We start from the raw sequence: 18,216 nt of genomic DNA on the forward strand, positions 1-18,216 counted from the left end.
TGTAAGGTATGACAGTCATATGTCCTCAGGCTGCAGCCCAGAGATGAGCAGGATCCTTGCATTGGCCGGGGCATCATTGGACCCAGAGAAGCAGCTGGGGACCCTGGAGGCCTGGTACTTGTCTGAGTCTGATTTAAACCTCTGGAGATACTGGGGGGATCTTCCTGTCATCTGCTGGTCCCAGAATACGTGGTAGTCCCCAACACTGAAGCCACTGACCAGGGTACAGGTGAGTCTGGTGGTACTTCCAAGAGGTGCAGAGACAGTAGGAGGCTGAGTCAGTACAGGCTGAGAGAATGAACCTGGAAGTACAAACACTTACGGTGACGGACAGGGACCACGGTGATCCCACAAGGGTTGGAGCCAGACAGACTGACTGGACCCCTGCCCCAGAGCACTGAGATCTGTCCCTACCCGTGCAGTGGGAGAGGAGCACAAGAAGGAGAATCCAGGCCACTGTGCACAGTGTCCTCTGACCCCTGCAGTGGAGATGCACTGCCACAGGCCTCTCTTATACCTGTCACTGGCTCACAGAGACCAGTAATTCATGCAAATGTGCCTCAACTCAATGTCCCACCGTATATGGGACTGAGATTCTGTGAACTAGAAATATTCTGCTCTGCAGTCCCCAAGGAGAAAGTTTCCTGATGTAACATAGACCAGGCACCGTTTCTGAGTCTCAGCTATTGAGTTGGGATCTAGCTCCATCTATTCCCACACACCCCCCACCCCAATTATTGCCATCTTAAAAGACTTTACAATACCTGAAAACACATTATAAGTCCTACAGCTATTGCAGTGGTGGAACAATAAGCTTTACAGGCACTACAGTTTTCGGTTGGCCCTCCGAAGCCCAAACCTAGCCACAGACCATTGCAGCTCCTTTGAGCCATACTTATTGTCAGGGAATGCCAGTTCCCTTGACAACAGCTCACCCTCCACAAGACTGGGACTTGGGCTCTTTGCAAAAGCCCAACAGCCAGGATGGTGAGGGCGATTCCCCAGGAAGAACATCAAGGAGACTGGGCAAGATGATACTTCCACAAACTGTGAATGAGGGTTCCTATTTCACGGCACCTCTCCAGATTTGTTTTCAGACATTTGTGTGTGTAACATTATCACTGGTGTGAGGTGATATCTCATTGTTATTGTATTTTCCTGACATTAAGGGAAAGTGAGCACTGTTTCTGCACACGTTTATTGGCCACCCATGTTCTTCTTCAAGGATATGCTTATTTAGCTCATCTCCCTATTTGTGATGGGGTGACTTTTACTTGTTACTGTTGTATCTTAACTTAGTAAGTTCTTATGTATTTTGAGTGTTAGTCTGTTATCCAAAGCATTATATGTCAATATCTTCCACTCGGTGGGGTGTTCATTAATTTTTGTCTTTTTTTCCTTGGCCCAGTAAAAACATTTCAAATTCATAATTAGACTTGCTTACCTATTGCCAATGGAATCAAGTCATTGGTCATCATTGCTTTGATGTCTACATCCTGCCTCTATATCACCTACACTCACTGAAGTGCTTTCTTTACTCTGTGCTTCCTGTGTGAATTCTCCTATTTACTTTGAGGATTAAGCAACTGTTCTTTCTCCTGTCCTCCAAAAGTGTAGATCATGCAGCACTACAGAATTCGGAGGAGCAATGTGGTCCTGTGCCACTGCTCTCAGCATTGTAGAAATGACCTCTCAATGCTTCCTGCAACATTCATGGGTGTGTTCTCTATCAAAAAAGGTGAGATGTCTGATTTTGAGGCTCTTCCTTGAGTTCTCTGCATAACAGGCTGAATGACAAAGTAGCATTGTAGCATTGTCCTCCTGTTGTTCATCGGTTTGCTCGAGCTTGCCCAGTAATGTCTTCATCATGAGACTTGTTGTTACTGTGTTTGGCATATCAACTACATCATGGGTAGCTTATCAGGCTTTGGCGTGCAGGCAAGATACTCTAGGTAGCTTGCCAGGCTATCTGAGAGGGGTAGAGGAATCGAACTCAAGTCGGCCTTTTGGACCACATGCAAGGAAAACACCCTAACTGCTGTGCCACTGCTCCAGCCCTAATGACAAAGTAGACAAAGAAAAAGTTTGCGGATTTAGCGGCATGAGTGGGGACAGAACTGCTTAGTCTTTTCACAACCCTGTATCCATGTTCTCAACCAGTGTCCTGTGCCTTTTGTTTCATGTACTACACCCACCAGGTTTATGGGGGGAGTACAATATATCACACTACAGATAATATCACTAAAACTCAGAGAAACTCAAAGCTCACGCCATGGTGCAGGGTTAATGTTTTCAAAGTTCCAGGATTTCAATACAGATCACCTCATATGGAAAATGAAGTTTGTCTTATGGTTATTGCATTGGAGGGTAAATTATATCAATGAAGGGAGAGGAGAAGCAAATGTCAGGGTGGGGTTGGGGGTGGGGGGAAACAGAGACAAAGCATGTCTAAAACAACTTGAGTGTAAACTAACAATGACCAGACATCTGCCTTCATGAGTCATACAATGACTTCATTTCTTCTTTCCAGGTCCACAGATCAGATAATGTCCTGACCTCCAGTTCACATGAGAGGAACCGAAAATGGACTCAATATGGGAGCAGGGACCTGCGTCATCAGGGTCTGTGGGGTCAGCATCATTGCTGACTGGTTATGGTTGTGTCCTGAAATCTGATCCTGGACCGAGGTAGTCTGGGGAGCTCAGCCTGGCAGCTATGTGAACCCACACTAGTGTTGGGGAAGGGAGAAAGATCCTGGACACAACTTATGTACAGAGCAGAACTGTGGGCAGGTTTATATCTCACTTCCCTATGAGTATGGACCACTGTGAAAGATTTTGAGTTACCATGGTATATAGCACAGTAGTAGTCAGCCTCATCCTCAATTTGCAGCCCAGAGATGAGCAGAATCCCTGTATTGGCAGAAGAATCTTTGGATTCAGAGAAGCGGTTGGAAACCCCAGGACCATGGCCATTGTCTGATTCTGAGGAGTAGTGTAGGAGATACCGGGGAGGGCTGCTTTCCTTCTGCTGGTACCACCTGATCCTGAAATCACCAACACTGAATCCACTGCTCAAAGTGCAGGTGACTCTGGCAGTTGTTCCAGGAGATGCCGAGAGGGAGGGCAGCTGAGTCAGTACAGGCTGAGAGAGGGAACCTGCAAACACAGACACATAACAGTGCTAGACAGAGACCAGGTTGAGAACCTTAACACTCAGAGCCAGAGATCTGCACACTTAATATGAGTTTATCTGGATCTCTGTGGCACATCCCTACCTGTACAGTGACAAAAGGGTACAAGGAGGACAGGAATCCAGGCCATCCTGCACACAGACCCTCTGAGACCCTGAGCTGAGGCTAGGCAGGCACAGGCATCTCATATCTCCATCAGAGCCATCAAGGAGGAGGGGCTGTTCATGCAAATTTATTGCCCATATTTGAGGTCTCTGCATCACCCTTAGCACCATCTGAGATCTGTATTTGTATTTCTTTCTTCTATTTTCCTTCCTTCCTTTCTTCCTCCCTTTCTTTCTTTCTTTCTTTCTTTCTTTCTTTCTTTCTTTCTTCTCTTTCTTCCTTTCTTTCTTCCTTTCTTTCCCTTTTTGAATATATTTTAAATTTCTTAAATTATTTTAGGCACTTTGGCTGAAAATATTGACAACAGGAGGGTACCAGGCAAAGGCACATTCCAACACTGCACCTCCAACAGATTGCGAGCTTCCTTCCATCATGCCCCAGTGTCTCTCCCCAATACCTGTCCTATCACCCCATCTCAACAGTGATATGCTTCCTGATAAAGAACAGTTCTCAGTTTCTGTTGACTTAGTTTTTGTTGTTTCCTTATAATGCTATCTACGTTATGTACATGATATATGTTATATACTACATAGCAGGGATGACTACATATATGTTCCTCTCAAGGGAGGTACCAGATGTACCTGGTCAGAGGGTCTGATGATGAGTCTCAAATATACCTGTGACACTAAGGGGGAAACAACTGCCAGATTTTAACAGTGACCTGAGCAGGAGATTCTGCCCAGCCAGAGGCAGCACTGCTGCTGAGTTCCCCACCAGCCACACAAGCACCAAACTGAGCCCAGGGTGTTGAGTGTGGCTAGGAGGATTTTTCACACAGAGGTCCTCTCTCTGCAAACCCTACTGAAGATCCACAGCGCCCTCTCCTGCCCATTGTCCAATTTAACTCTCATTACATAGGTGTCAGAGTAGCCTGTCACAGTCAGAACACAAAAATTCATGGGTTATCAATAAACAGCTTTTCCCAATAATATCACCCAGATTTACAGGCATCTTAGATTAGAAAATATGACTTCCATGCAATATGACAGGGACTACCTTCTTTTGTTTCCTTTTTTTGCACAGAAGAGTGAGATCTTCCTCTATTTTTGCTCTAGCCTTGGGTCATGACAGATTCTTTTTTGCTCTTTTTTTGTTCTTTTGCTGATTTATATTTCAAAATATTTCCCATTTTTTGAATTGAATCACAGAGATACCCAGTTACAAAGTCTTTAATGATAGTGTTTCAGCTATGTAATGTCTCAACACCCTTGACAAGTGTACATTTCCCACACCAATGTCCCCACTTTTGTTCTTGTCACTCCCCCCACCCCGTCTGCCTATATTGCAGGAAACTTCCTTCTTTCTCTCTCTCTCTCCCTTTGTGTATTATGGTTTTCAATACAGATACTAAGAGATCATCGTGTTTGTTCAGGCAATTCAGTATTTTTCTCAGGAAAGTAAAACTGAAGTAGCTTTTATCGCTGGGTGGACGCTTTGGGGTGTGTAATGATTGCTGGGCCTTCTAGAAGTGCAGGGTGGTGGGGGCAAGCAGCCCATCCCTACTCCAAGAAAAGCCCAGAGAATTCTGTCACAAAACCAGCATACCGAATTTTCAGCAGATTGATATCTCTGTGAGGTCTGTCCCGAGATGGTGCGGTCCAGCTGGGGGCACGGCAGTAGGGTTGGATTATGGGTGCAAGTGGCTGTCAGGGGCTCTGTTTGGGTGGACACTGGGCTAACCTGACCCCTCCGATGGGCCATATATTATTCAGCCATGCATGGGGTTGAGGTTTACTACAGTTTTCTGACCTCTTTGAGATGAATTTCTTGGTCTCTGGAGCAAGGCCTGTGGAAGAGCTTACATGGTAGCAACAGAGTTCATTTGTGGAGAGTGAGTGCAAGGCTCTTGGGGAGTATAAGGAATTGGGGGAAATAAAGTGGGTTGAGAATTCCCGAATTAAACCCTAGTCTCTTAGAAGGCCTCTACTGCCACAAAAAGGCAAAAAAAATCTATAAATTTCCTTATGAGGTTTTTTTTTGCCATTCTGAATATTTGTGATGTCTGCAATGAGCATGTATAAACCTTGAGTTTGCAATTGTATTATTATTACTATTATTATTACTATTATTCAGAAAATAATCCTGGGGAAGTGCAGAAATAGAAATCTTATCTGTGTAAAAATACTATTGGTTTCTATTTTAAAATTTTTTTCTAAAGGATCATGTTAACCCTTTTCCTCTCTTAGTGGGATTTTTTTGGGTGTGCACATAAAATCCATCATGCATCTAATTATGCGTGTGCTTTATTTTATATTCTCTGTATCACTGTATAACTGTCCTCCCATTGTACATTGATTTGCTTGAGCGGGCAACAGTAAGGTCTCCATTGGTCCCAGCCCTGAGATTTTAGCAGCCTCTCCTTACTTGTCCTTCCCAACGGTGCTGTATTGGATGCTCATTCAGGGTCAGGGGAATGAAACCCATTATTATTACAGTTTTCAGCATAACAAATATGCCACGGAAAGCTTGCCAGGCTCTGCCCTATTTTATATTACTTCATTTTATAGCATATGTAAACCAATATATTTTAATCACTCACTTTAGTTGTGTTGTGAAAAAGAAATATAAAATATATAAGGATATCACAAAATTTAGGAGCTACTTAAATGCTTAATAATACTGCAAAACCTGCATTACTTTTTGAAAGTTTCCTTAAAAGGTATTGAACAAGCTTGCCATAGCTCTCTTACACGCCTGATTGGCCACATTGTTCCAATATTCCTGGATCCCAAATTGATGTTGTGACAAAACAGGCAAATTTTGCCTGAAAAATTAGAAAGCATATTGGCTTTAAAAGACACTGTATGAGGGCCAGAGCAATAGTATAGTGGATTGGGCACTTACCTTGCAATTGAAACTTGACTGGGTTTCAATGATTGGCACCTAATATGGTTACTCTGAGTCCTTCCAAGAGTGATCCCATGGCAGAAATAAAGCACTAAGTCCCAACCACCACTGGGCATGGCCACAAAACAAACCAAAAAAAAAGAGACGGAGTCTCTAATTTATTTAATAGTAACTATGTTACTAGAACTGAAGACTTGTTGTTTTCTCTATCTTACATGGAATGTGGTTTTATGGAGTTTGGTGAATAATAGTTTTAAATACCAATGATATATCGGTTTCAATGATGTCAATTCTACTTGTAAGATGTTGTAATTCTCTATAAAACGCCAGATATTTGTTGGGGGACAGAGCGTTAGCATAGTGGGCAGGGCATTTAACTTGCAACCAGTGGGCCGAACATTCCATAGGTGCTCCAAGGACTGCCAAGAGCAATTCCCGAATGCTGAACCAGGAGTAACCATAAGAATCGGTGGGTATGACCCAAAAACAAACCAATGAATAAATAAGCAACCAGTCAACAAAATGTCAGATGTTTGAATGATAAAATTAGCCTCTGGAATCATTCTTTCTGGGTTGATACTGACAAAAGCCAAAACGCCTACAACTATTCTGCTGAAACGGTGCTAGACTGTTCTCCACTAGGCTGCCCTGGATCCAATACCTTAAAGAGAAGCATTTGTGTGATGTCTTTCCTATCTGATTTACTTTCTTTCTTATAGTGCATGCTACTACTGCATGGGAGACAACTCTCTCAAACTGTGGGTGGGGGGATTTGGTAAGGGAATCAAACAACAGTCAGAGATATTAGCAACTGTTAGTGAAAGTGCAGAGAATTTGGAAGCCTCATACATTGTATGTTGTAATACATTCTAGGTACACAAGTAAACCAGTGCAACTTCTGGAAATACACATGTGACCACCCATGATCATCTAGAATATTATCAAATGGCTTGACCATTCTACCTCTTGGGGTGAAAACTTACATTTAAACTAATGAAAACTAGTACACCAATGCTTTTGCAGCCCTTTACATAAGAGCAAACAGCAAAGAGCTGTTTTCAAATGGCCCAAATGAGCATGTTCAGCTGAGCCAATAAACAAAACATGACATTTTCATATAGTGGAATACAATTCAGCAAAGGGACCTGGATTGTTACTCTGCTTAGTCCAATTTATTAGCTGGAAAAGACAAACACTACTTCAATTAGCCCAAAGATGAAATAGAATCCCGAATAGGGAACAAACCAACAGGAGAGTAAATCTTCAGATTTTGAAACAGTTTGGGACTAGCTGAGGGAAAGGGGTAGGGGCATGGAATGGGGTGGAAATAGCATGGGGTTACATGGGGGAAGTAGCTGATGGAGATGGATGGAAACTGGATGGGAGATGGCAGTGATAGACAGTCTATACTGAAAGCAGGTGTGAAGCCACACATCTGAAACGTTTGCAGGTTGTCAACCAGTGGGAACTCAGTAGCAGAATAAACTATTGTATCATGCTGCATCATGCCTGGGATTAGAAATATTTGGCCATAAAAATGAAAATAAAATAAAAATGGTGCAAAGTACCACAAGATTTTCGATCCTATCCATGAGAAATATACAGAATAGAAAAAAGCATAAAGTTTGAACATGGATTAATGATTTCCTTGGAATGTGTAGAGTGGCGTAGGATGAGAAGAATCACTAATGGGTCTGAACTTTTTTTCCAAGATGATGGAAATTTTGGAAAATTAGATTTTGGTGTTGAATATGTACATCTGTCAATTCATGAAGCACAATTGAACTGAGCACTGTAAATGAGTTTATGCATGATTAGTAATAGGTTACATCTAGGCATGGCTATTAAACACACCCAGTCTGAGAAACAGGAGCAATCATTGACCCTGTTCAGTGGGACTATGTTCAGAGTCACATTCAGACAGAACAGTCTTGACAGCTCTATTTCCTGTTTGACCGGTTGTCATGGGGGGAATCACTTAGATCAGGGCTGAGTTTTTGTCTCATTTCCTCTTGAGTCTGAAGCACTATGACACTGTTGATACTGTAGTCCCACGTAGAACAGTAATAATCAGCCTTATCCTCAGGCTGCACGCCTAAGTTGGTCAGAGTCGCCTTGTTTCCAGATTTCGAACCAGTGAACCAAGCTGGGATCCCTGTAGGTTGAGTACTTCCAACCATCACAGTTTTGGGGGTAGCACCAGGAATCTGCTGGTACCAGCCTGTACTATAGGCATGGACGTTGGTGGTGGTTCCAGTGCAGGAGAGGGTGACTGTCTTTCCCATAGACCCTGACACTGAGACTTCCTGCGTCAGTCCAGTCTGCGCCCAGGAGCCTGGAATGGAGCAATGGAGACACAGAGGTGAGACAGTTACTAGCCAAGCCTTTTCTCAAAACAAAGCATTTTCCCACCACCACAGTACCTCAACCCAGATCATGGTCTCCTGCATAATAATTTCCCAGGTTCCCATTGTCAGTCACCTGGGTACTGAGCTAGCAGGAAGAGGAGGAGGGCAGGAGGACAGGCCATTGCAGAGATACCCTAGACTCCTATCTGGAGCTAACAAGGGAGACAACTGCACAGAGCCCCCTTATCTTCCCCTGATGGGAGAATACAAAGAAGCCCTTTATGCAAATCATCCCCTTCCCCATCTGCCCCTGGGCCTAGGTTTGATGAAAGCTGAGTTGGAGGTGGAGGTGGGGCAGCTTCCAGGGTGCTAGGGGTCACAGTTTCTAATCCCCAGGGAGTGCAGAGCCCCAGGAGACAGTTTGAGAGCTGAGTTCCCCCAGCAGGCTCAGGAACACGCCCCACAGCGCCACCTGCTGAAATCAGATGAAGATCAACCACAGAGACCATCCAATGCCCCAGCACCAGCACAAGTTCAGCTGTCCTCAGACGGATACAACTGCTCCTAAATTGAATATAAAGAATAGATTCTTATTTTTCTCTGCTTAATTCTTATTTTTTTAATTTTTTAAATTATTAGTGGATCACTGTGAGTTAAAGTTTCAGAGTTACATTCTTTTGTGCTTGTGTTCACACAATGACCCTTCCCTCGACAGTGCCCATTCTTCATGACAAATAATCCCAGCATTCCTCCCACCATCCACCCCACTCCCACCCCTCCCCACGCCCAACACGGCCTCTGTGTCAGGGTTTTCCCTTTTGTTCTCTCTCTCCTTTTGGGGCTCTGTGGTCTGCAATAGGGGCACCGAGTGGCCATCCTATTTGGTCTATAGTCTACCTTCAGCACATATCTTCCATCCCGAGCTGTTCCTCACAACACTGTTTACCTGGTGTTCCCTTCTCTTTCTAAGCTGCCCTCTTCCCGAGCATGTATGGGAAACTAACACCCAAGAATAGTAGAGAGAAGTACCAGAAGGTTAGCTCCACAGTTAAGAGCAGACTTTTTTAAAAAAATTTTATAAAATCACCCTGAGACAGTTACAAGCTTTGACGTTTGGGTTACAATCACACAATGATCAAACACCCAACCCTCCACCGGTGCACATTCCGTACCTTCAATATCCCCAATATATCCCTCCCTTCCCACAACACCCCGCCTCTATGACAGACAATATTCCCCATACTCTCTCTTTACTTTTGGCATTATGGTTTGCAAAGCAGATACTGAGAGGTTATCATGTTTGGTCCATTATCTACTTTCAGCACACATCTCCCATCCCGACCTGTTCCTCAGGCCATCATTTTCTTAGTGATCCCTTCTCTATTACAGCTGCCTTCTCCACTGAAGAGCAGATTCTCAAGCTCTCAAATGTCCGTGTTCGGTTGGGTTATTGTCCGCTGAGAGCATCATCTATAAACATCAACCTCTGAATGCCATCTGAAGTGTCATACCCAAAACTTTCTGAAGGAAATTGACGAAGGTACTTCGCTTCACTGGCAGCACCTCAACCCTCTCCTGAACCTGATCAGCACTGGGATGGCTAGTGCAAACAATAGATGTAAGATTGTTTTCCTGGAGGGGTACCCTCTCCTGAATTGAACTCCATCTCACAATTTACTGGGCTTTGAGGTCAAGCAGGGACACTTGACACAAAAGAGTCAGCCGCTGTCCAGGGAACACGTGTGGCCAAGCCCTGATGCTTGTCTTGGTACCTGACATCAGGACAAGTTAGACTCACTGAGAAACCACAATGTGTTTACACTTTTCCCCTTCCCTTCCCTTCCCTTTTATTGTATTTCTTCTTTTGGCATTAACTTGGAGGCTCATTCGTTGTTATGATACTAGCCTTTAAGTGTCGATTTTCATGTAGAATGAAAATTATGTCTTTGACCGGAGCATTTAGTATTAGTTAACTGTATTTATTTTCACTGAGATTATCTGTTTTGTGATGCTGTTAATTTCACATGTGCATAATTCCAACACAATGCTCATCACCAACATCACCCTTTTCCTACACCAGGAACAATATCAGCCATCCCCTTCAACCCCATGCCATTGCACCAACTCAGTTGTTCTCCCATTATGTTGCCTTTATGCCTTTCCTGCTACTTTGCTGAGTATCTATAAGTTTGAAATAGGAAAGAGAGAGAGAGAGAGAGAGAGAGAGAGAACAGTCTGTGTCAGCCACCTTCCATTTGACTTCACTCAGCATGATATCTTCTACTTCATCTATGTCTTGCGAACTGCAAATTGTGTGATTTTGGTCTTTGTCAGATGTGCACTGTAGTCCATTTTATGTAATTCCCACAATTTCTTGATCTATTTATTCAATGTTGGGAATTTAGGTTGTTTTTACACTTTGGCTATTGCACTAAGAGTGACAATAAACACTGGTGTGCATATATGCTTTGAGATGAATGTTTCTGTGTTTTGAAAATAGATGCCAGGAAATGGCACCAGTGGATAATGTGGTAGTTCTATTTCTATTCTTTGATAGATCTCCATATTAGATTCCACAGAGACTGAACTGATAAGGAAATTTTTATTACCATAACTCTTCTAATACTGGCTGTTTCCGGAAACTTAGATGTAAATGGAGCAGTTTATTTAAATGTGAAGTCTTCAAGAAAAGAAAACTACAGGCCGATATCCCTGATGAACACAGATGCGAATATTCTCAACAAAATACTAGCAAATAGAATTCAACTACTCATCAAAAAGATCATACACCATGACCAAGTAGGATTCATCCCGGGGATGCAAGGCTGGTTTAACACTAGGAAATCAATCAACATAATCCACCACATCAACAAAAGAAAAGATAAAAATCATATGATCATATAAATAGATGCAGAGAGAGCATTTGACAAGATCCAGCACCCATTTATGATGAAAACCCCAGCCAAAATGGGGATAGAGGGGACTTTTCTCAATATAGTTAAAGCCATCTACCACAAGCCTACAGCAAGCATCGTCCTCATTGGCGAAAAACTGAGAGCCTTCCTTCTAAGATCAGGGACGAGACAAGGATGCCCACTCTCTCCACTGCTGTTCAATATAGTATTGGAAGTACTTGCAATAGCGATTAGGCAAGAAAAGGATATTAAGGGCATCCAGGTAGGAAAGGAAGAAATCAAACACTCACTATTCACAGATGATATGATACTATACTTAGAAAACCCTAAAACCTCTATCAAGAAACTTCTAGAAACAATAGGCTTGTATAGTAAAGTGGGAGGTTATAAAATCAATGCCCAAAAGTCCATGGCTTTCCTATATGCAAATAGTGAAAGAGAAGAAAAAGACATGAAGAAAACAATCCCATTCACAATTGTGCCCCAGAAAATCAAGTACCTAGGAATCAGCTTAACTAAGGAAGTAAAGGACCTGTACAAAGAAAACTACAAAACTCTACTTCAGGAAATAAAAGAGGATACGAGGAAATGGAAAAATATCCCCTGTTCAAGGATCAGGAGAATTAACATTGTCAAAATGGCAATACTTCCCAAAGCACTGTATAAATTCAACGCAATCCCTATTAGGATACCCATGACATTCTTCAAAGAATTGGAGCAAACACTCCTGAAATTCATATGGAACAATAAGCCCCCACGAATAGCTAAAGCAATTCTTGGGAAAAAGAAAATGGGAGGAATCAACCTCCCTAACTTCAAACTCTACTACAAGGCAGTAATAATTAAAACAGCATGGTACTGGAACAAAGGCAGAGCTGTAGACCAATGGAACAGGGTTGAATATACTGACGTCCCCCCCCCCCCCCCCCAAGCATACGAGCATCTAATCTTCGATAAGGGGGCAAGAAAAGTGAAGTGGAGCAGGGAAAGCCTCTTTAACAAATTATGCTGACAAAACTGGATGGCTATATGCAAAAAAATGGGCTCAGATCTCTGCCTAACTCCATGTACAAAAGTAAGATCTAAGTGGATTAAAGACCTCAACATCAGACCGGAATCTGATGAGATTGTATCAGATTGTATCCATAAGATACATTGAGGAAAATGTTGGCAAAACCCTTCATGACATAGAAGCTAATAGTGTCTTCAAAGATGTCACACCGCTGGCCAAGCAAGTGAAAACAGAGATAGATAAATGGGACTATCTTAAACTAAGACGCTTCTGCACCTCAAAAGAAACAGTGACCAAAATACAAAGACAGTCAACTGAATGGGAAAGGATATTCGCCAACTACACATCTGATAAGGGGTTAATTTCAAGGATATACAAAATACTGGTTCAACTCCACAAAAAGAAAACATTCAACCCCATCAAAAAATGGGGAGATGAAATGAATAGAAACTTTGACAAAGAAGAAATCCGAATGGCTAAAAGACACATGAGAAAATGTTCCACATCATTAATCATCAGGGAGATGCAGATCAAAACCACAATGAGGTATCACCTCACACCACAGAGACTGGCCCATATCCACAAGAACAAAAGCAACCGGTGCTGGCGCGGATATGGTGAGAAAGGGACACTCCTTCACTGTTGGTGGGAATGCCGACTGGTTCAGCCCTTCTGGAAAACAGTATGGATGATTCTCAAAAAACTACAAATTGAGCTCCCATTTGACCCCGCAATACCACTCATGGTAATATATCCCAGAGAGGCAAAAAAGTATAGCCGAAGTGACATCTGCAATTGTCTGTTTATTGCAGCACTCTTTACAATAGCCAGAATCTGGAAAAAACCTGAGTGCCCGAGAACAGATGACTGGTTGAAGAAACTCTGGCACATTTACACAATGGAGTACTATGTAGCTGTTAGAAAAGATGAAGTCATGAAGTTTACATACAAGTGGTACTACATGGAAAGTATCATGTTAAGCGAAATGACTCAGAAAGAAAGGGATAGACATAGAAAGATTGCATTCATCTGGGGAACATAAAGTAACAAAATAGGAAACTAACACCCAAGTATGGCAGAGATTAGTACCAGGAATTTTACTCAATGACCCGGAGGACAACCACACATGTTAGGGGAAGGGGGAGCTCAGAAAGAGAAGGGAACACCAAATAAAGGGTGTTGGGAGGATCCGCCCACGATGGGAGATCATGCTGAGGGTAGACTGTCGACCAACATGATTGCCACTCAATGCCTCTTTTGCAGACCATGGCACTCAAAAGGAGAGAGAGGGAAATGCCCTGCCACAGAGGCAGGGTGGGATGGGGACTGGGGTCGGGAGGGATACTAGGATCCATGGTGGTGGGAAATGCGCACTGGTGGAGGGATGGGTGTTTGATCATTGTGTAATTGAAACCCAAGCACAAAAATGTGTAAGTCTGCAACTGTACCTCATGATGTCTCACTATTAAAAAACATAAATTAATTAATAAAAAAAGATAAGTGAGATCATTTGGTATAGGGCCTCCTCCATCTGATTAATTCAATTAACATGCTATCCTCCACTTCCATCTGTGTTTCAGGGAATTACATGACTTCATCATTGCTTGCAACTGCAAAGCATGCCATTGTGTATGTATACCATAACTTTTTTATTTATTCAAGTGCTGCAGTGAACAATAGAGACCATATGTCCTTTCAAATGAATGTGTTTTGACTTGGAGATAGAAAATGAACATTTTGGGGGGTAAGGCATAGATACTAACAACAAGTTGACTCAAATGGCAGCTTATCTTACTTTGATAAATTTCAGAATTATAAGAAAAAATTCAATATGTTTTCCATAGAAACTGGACCCAGCTGAGGATTCCTTTTTTTAAATAGATTTTATTTGGAGGGTTTTTAAGGTTTGGAGGGGGAGAGAGAGAGAGAGAGAAAGAGAGAGGAACACAAGAGAGAAAGCGGGCTTCTCCAAGAGCAGAGAGAGCCCCTACACACATCCTAGCATTAGACACGAAAGCATGATGGGAGATGCGGGTGACACATGTGCTCAGGCACCACAGTGCTCGGCCATGTGGGCGCAAGCAGCACATGGGCTAGGCAGCATATACACCAAGGATTCCTTTTTTTTTAAACCACATCATACCGATAGCTGTTATTTCCAGACATATATTCATATATGTCTGTAAACATACATATGTATATATATATATATTCTCACAGTTGTCAGGTAATACATCAACATCATTTTTTTGTGTGTGTTTTTCTAACTAAGGAAAAAGAGGCACTTTTTTTCAGATGCTTAGTGATCATCTCTACATCTTCTTTGTGGATGTGTCTGTGTCTATCTCCCTATTTTATCATTTTATGATTTAGTTACTGACTGGGTTTTATTCACTAGTTTGTTGAGTGCTTTAAAGATTTTGACTGTTCGTCCTTTATGTGAAGTATTATGTATAAATATATTCTCACATTCAGTTGTGTGTCATTTTATTTTAACTATGCCATGCAAAAGTTTTTTAAATTCAGTTAGTTGCACATTCTTAATTTTGTACAGTGGAATCAGACCAATGGAGACCTCTCAGAGAAACATGAATCCTTTGATATTTACATCTTTTCTTTAAATTTTCTACACTTAGCTGATGTGTGTCCTTTTCCTTGTGCCCTCTGAATCATTTTTAAGCCAAGCAATTGCTTAGATGATGCTACAGTGGTTGCTGGAAAGGTGTCTCTACATCAATTAAGATAAAGAGATAGAAGTGTGTGATTCTGCTGTTTTGTTTTGTTTCTGTTTGCCTGTTTGTTTTATTTCCCCCCCTTGGGATAAAACGCAAGACTTTACCATGGAAGGCGTGTGTTGTAAAACTGACTGATAACCCAAACTAGAGTTTGGTATTTTGAAAATAAAACAGAGAGAACAATAGAGAGATGATGGAAAATTGAGAATACAAGCAGAAGAGGGGAGAGCAGCCATGAAATAGAGCTGAGTTGATGAGAAGGGGAGATTTTGTCTCATTTCCCTGTGGGTCTGGAGCACTGGGTGACAATTGCTGCTATCATCATAGGACAGACAATAATAGTCTGCCTCGTCCTCAGGCTGCACCCCAGTGATGGTCAGGTGTGCAGCGTTGGAGGAACTCTCAATGGACCCAGAAAACCTATCGGGAACTCCAGAGGGTCTTTTATTGTCTGCATAGATCACGTTTGTGAGGGAACTCCCAGAGCGCTGCTGGTACCAGGACACATAGTAATCCCCTATGTTTCCACTGCTGCGAGTACAAGAGATGGTGACCTTTTCCCCTGGAGACCGGGACACAGATGGGGTCTGACTCAGCACAAACTGGGCCCAACTCCCTGAAAGGAAAGAAGAGAAAGATCAATGAGACAGAAAGATACAGTTCCCGCAGAGGAGGGAGAGGTCATCATCCCATTGCCACCCCTGCAAAATTCCCTGCAAGCACTACCTGTGCAGGAGGCCAGAGAGGTGAGAAGCAACAGAGTCCAGGCCATGCTGAAGACACCCCCAAGCTTTGTCACCAGGACTTGGCAGTCACAATCTGTCCAGGAGCCCTTTATAGGACCTCCTATTCCACAAGGTGGGACGTTTTCATGCAAACCTTCCCCTTTCAGGAAGCCTTGCAAGCCCCTCCTTATAATTGGCCTAGACACAAGCTGAGTAAAGAGAGATTAGAACAGGGGGAAGAATTTCTCCCCAACAGGGCAGGGTGACAGTTGCTGGGCATGAGATTCAAGACTACAGAACACTGCCCCCTGGTGGATACAGGAGAAATTTCACACCTGGGCCCCTGCAGTCCAGACATCGACGTTCTCCAATTCACATCCCTGAGTTTTCCAGATCATAACCAAGATTCTCTGCACTGCACTTAATCTCACTTTGCATTTTATGCTTTCTGACTGTGCAAATTGACCATGACAATGTGAGTTATTCTGTGGAATATCATAAGGTGAATGAGCTAATTCAAGGAAAGGGAGTGGTATCTGCACTGAATTTAACTCCATGGTATGCTGGGGCAAAGAACTTTCCACACTAGCAGAAACAAAGATTATGTGCACAGAATGTATGATCTACGATGCACCAAGAAACATTATGAACATTGAATCAAATGGAGCATGCAACATTTCTAATATATGTTGAATTACGCTGGCCATCATTTATTATAGATTTTTAGAAGAAAACTAGGTACAGATCTAACCGTTGGTTTGGGTATCAGTTCAACATGAATCTAGGGGCTGACTTTCCCATAACTGCACTAGTAACCGGGAGTTCCTGAGTTCTATCTCTGAGTTCTCTAAGCTAAATCTCCAGTTTGGCTAACTGCAGGTGTAACAGTGCCAGGGATGATTAATGGGGAGACATTACACTGGGTATTTACATCTGCCTGGTAAGGAGCAAGTTCAGAGCTGAGCATCTGGGAGTCAAATGCAGGAGTTCAGCATGTCTAAGACAGGCTGAGCGGTGACAATGACACAGGCCACCTGGTTTTCAAATCATGAATACATTTGATTTACCCACACCGTACAAATTAGACAATATCATGACCTCCTTACACAGGTGCAATTTTTCTGTTAGTGCAGATCTGGAGCCATCAGTGACAGGTTTTTGAGAAAGTTTTTGATGACTGGAAAGGCCAGGCCTTTTGGGTGTGCTCATAGAATTCATTATGTATCTAATTATGAGCAAGCTTTATTTTATATTTCTTCATTTAAAGGAATGGAGCGCTAGCACAGTGGGTAGGGCATTTGCCTTGCGTGCAGCCGACCCGGCTGACCCGAATTCGATTCCACCACCATTCTCAGAGAGCCCGGAAAGCTACCAAAAGTATCTCATCCGCATGGCAAAGCCTGGCAAGCTTCCTGTGACATCTCTGATAGCCATAAAAGGTAAAAACAAGTCTGACGATGGAGACATTACTGGGCCCACACAAGCAAATCGATGAACAATGGGAGGACAGTGCTACAGTGCTGCAGTGCATTTTGTAGCATATGTAATCTAATATATTTTAATCACTCACTTTAGTGGTGGTGAGAAAAAGGTAAATATAAAATATATAAAGATATCATAAAATTTAGGAGGTATTAAAATGGTCCATACTATTGCAAAACCTGTATTTCTTTTTGAAAGTTTCCTTCAAATTATTGAGCAAACCTGCCATAGCTCACTAACGAGCTTGAGAGCCACATTTTTCCAATATTCCTGAATCCCAAATTGACCTTGTGAAAACACAGGCAAATTTTTTCTGAACAAAATAGAAAGTGTACTGGTTTTAATAGATATTATAGGAGGGCCAGAGCAATTGTACTGTGGATAGACACTTGCCTTGCTTGCAGCAGACCCGGGTTCAATCGCTGCACTTTATGGTCACTTTGAGCATCCACCAACAGAGATTCCATGTCAGAAACAGAGCAGTAAGTCCAGAGCACCACAGGGTATGGCCAGAAAACAAATTAAAAAAAGGGCGAAAGGGAGGAGACTCTTATATGTTTAATAGTAACTATATTACTAGAACTGAAGACTTGTTGTTTTGCACTATTTTACATAAAATGTGGTTCTAAGGATAGTTTTGATATTTTTTAAAAAATACCAATGATAGATAGGTTTAAGTGATGTCAATTCTAGTTGTAACATGTTGAAAGTCTCTCTAAAATGCCAGATATTTTTTGGGTGTCAGAACGATAGCATAGTGGGTAGGGCACTTGCCTTGCACCCAGTTGACACGA

At 42.5% G+C, this 18,216-nt stretch overlaps 3 gene segments (V, D, J or C); all 3 read right to left on the bottom strand.

The window, feature by feature from the left end:
• Nucleotides 1-15: 15 nt before the first annotated feature.
• LOC130022895 (immunoglobulin lambda variable 5-37-like) lies at nucleotides 16-3,323 on the bottom strand. The segment is given in 3 exon segments: nucleotides 16-288; nucleotides 2,806-3,158; nucleotides 3,278-3,323. Coding segments are annotated over 3 exon segments (672 nt in total).
• Nucleotides 3,324-8,145: 4,822 nt separating this feature from the next.
• Nucleotides 8,146-8,735, bottom strand: LOC130022896 (probable non-functional immunoglobulin lambda variable 1-50). The segment is given in 2 exon segments: nucleotides 8,146-8,540; nucleotides 8,687-8,735. Coding segments are annotated over 2 exon segments (444 nt in total).
• Nucleotides 8,736-9,087: 352 nt separating this feature from the next.
• LOC130022897 (immunoglobulin lambda variable 6-57-like) lies at nucleotides 9,088-15,987 on the bottom strand. The segment is given in 3 exon segments: nucleotides 9,088-9,117; nucleotides 15,515-15,831; nucleotides 15,942-15,987. Coding segments are annotated over 3 exon segments (393 nt in total).
• Between the last annotated feature and the right edge of the window lie 2,229 nt (nucleotides 15,988-18,216).

Source organism: Sorex fumeus, unplaced genomic scaffold (genome assembly GCF_029834395.1).
Source record: "Sorex fumeus unplaced genomic scaffold, SorFum_2.1 ptg000021l, whole genome shotgun sequence".
Lineage (NCBI taxonomy): Eukaryota > Metazoa > Chordata > Mammalia > Eulipotyphla > Soricidae > Sorex > Sorex fumeus.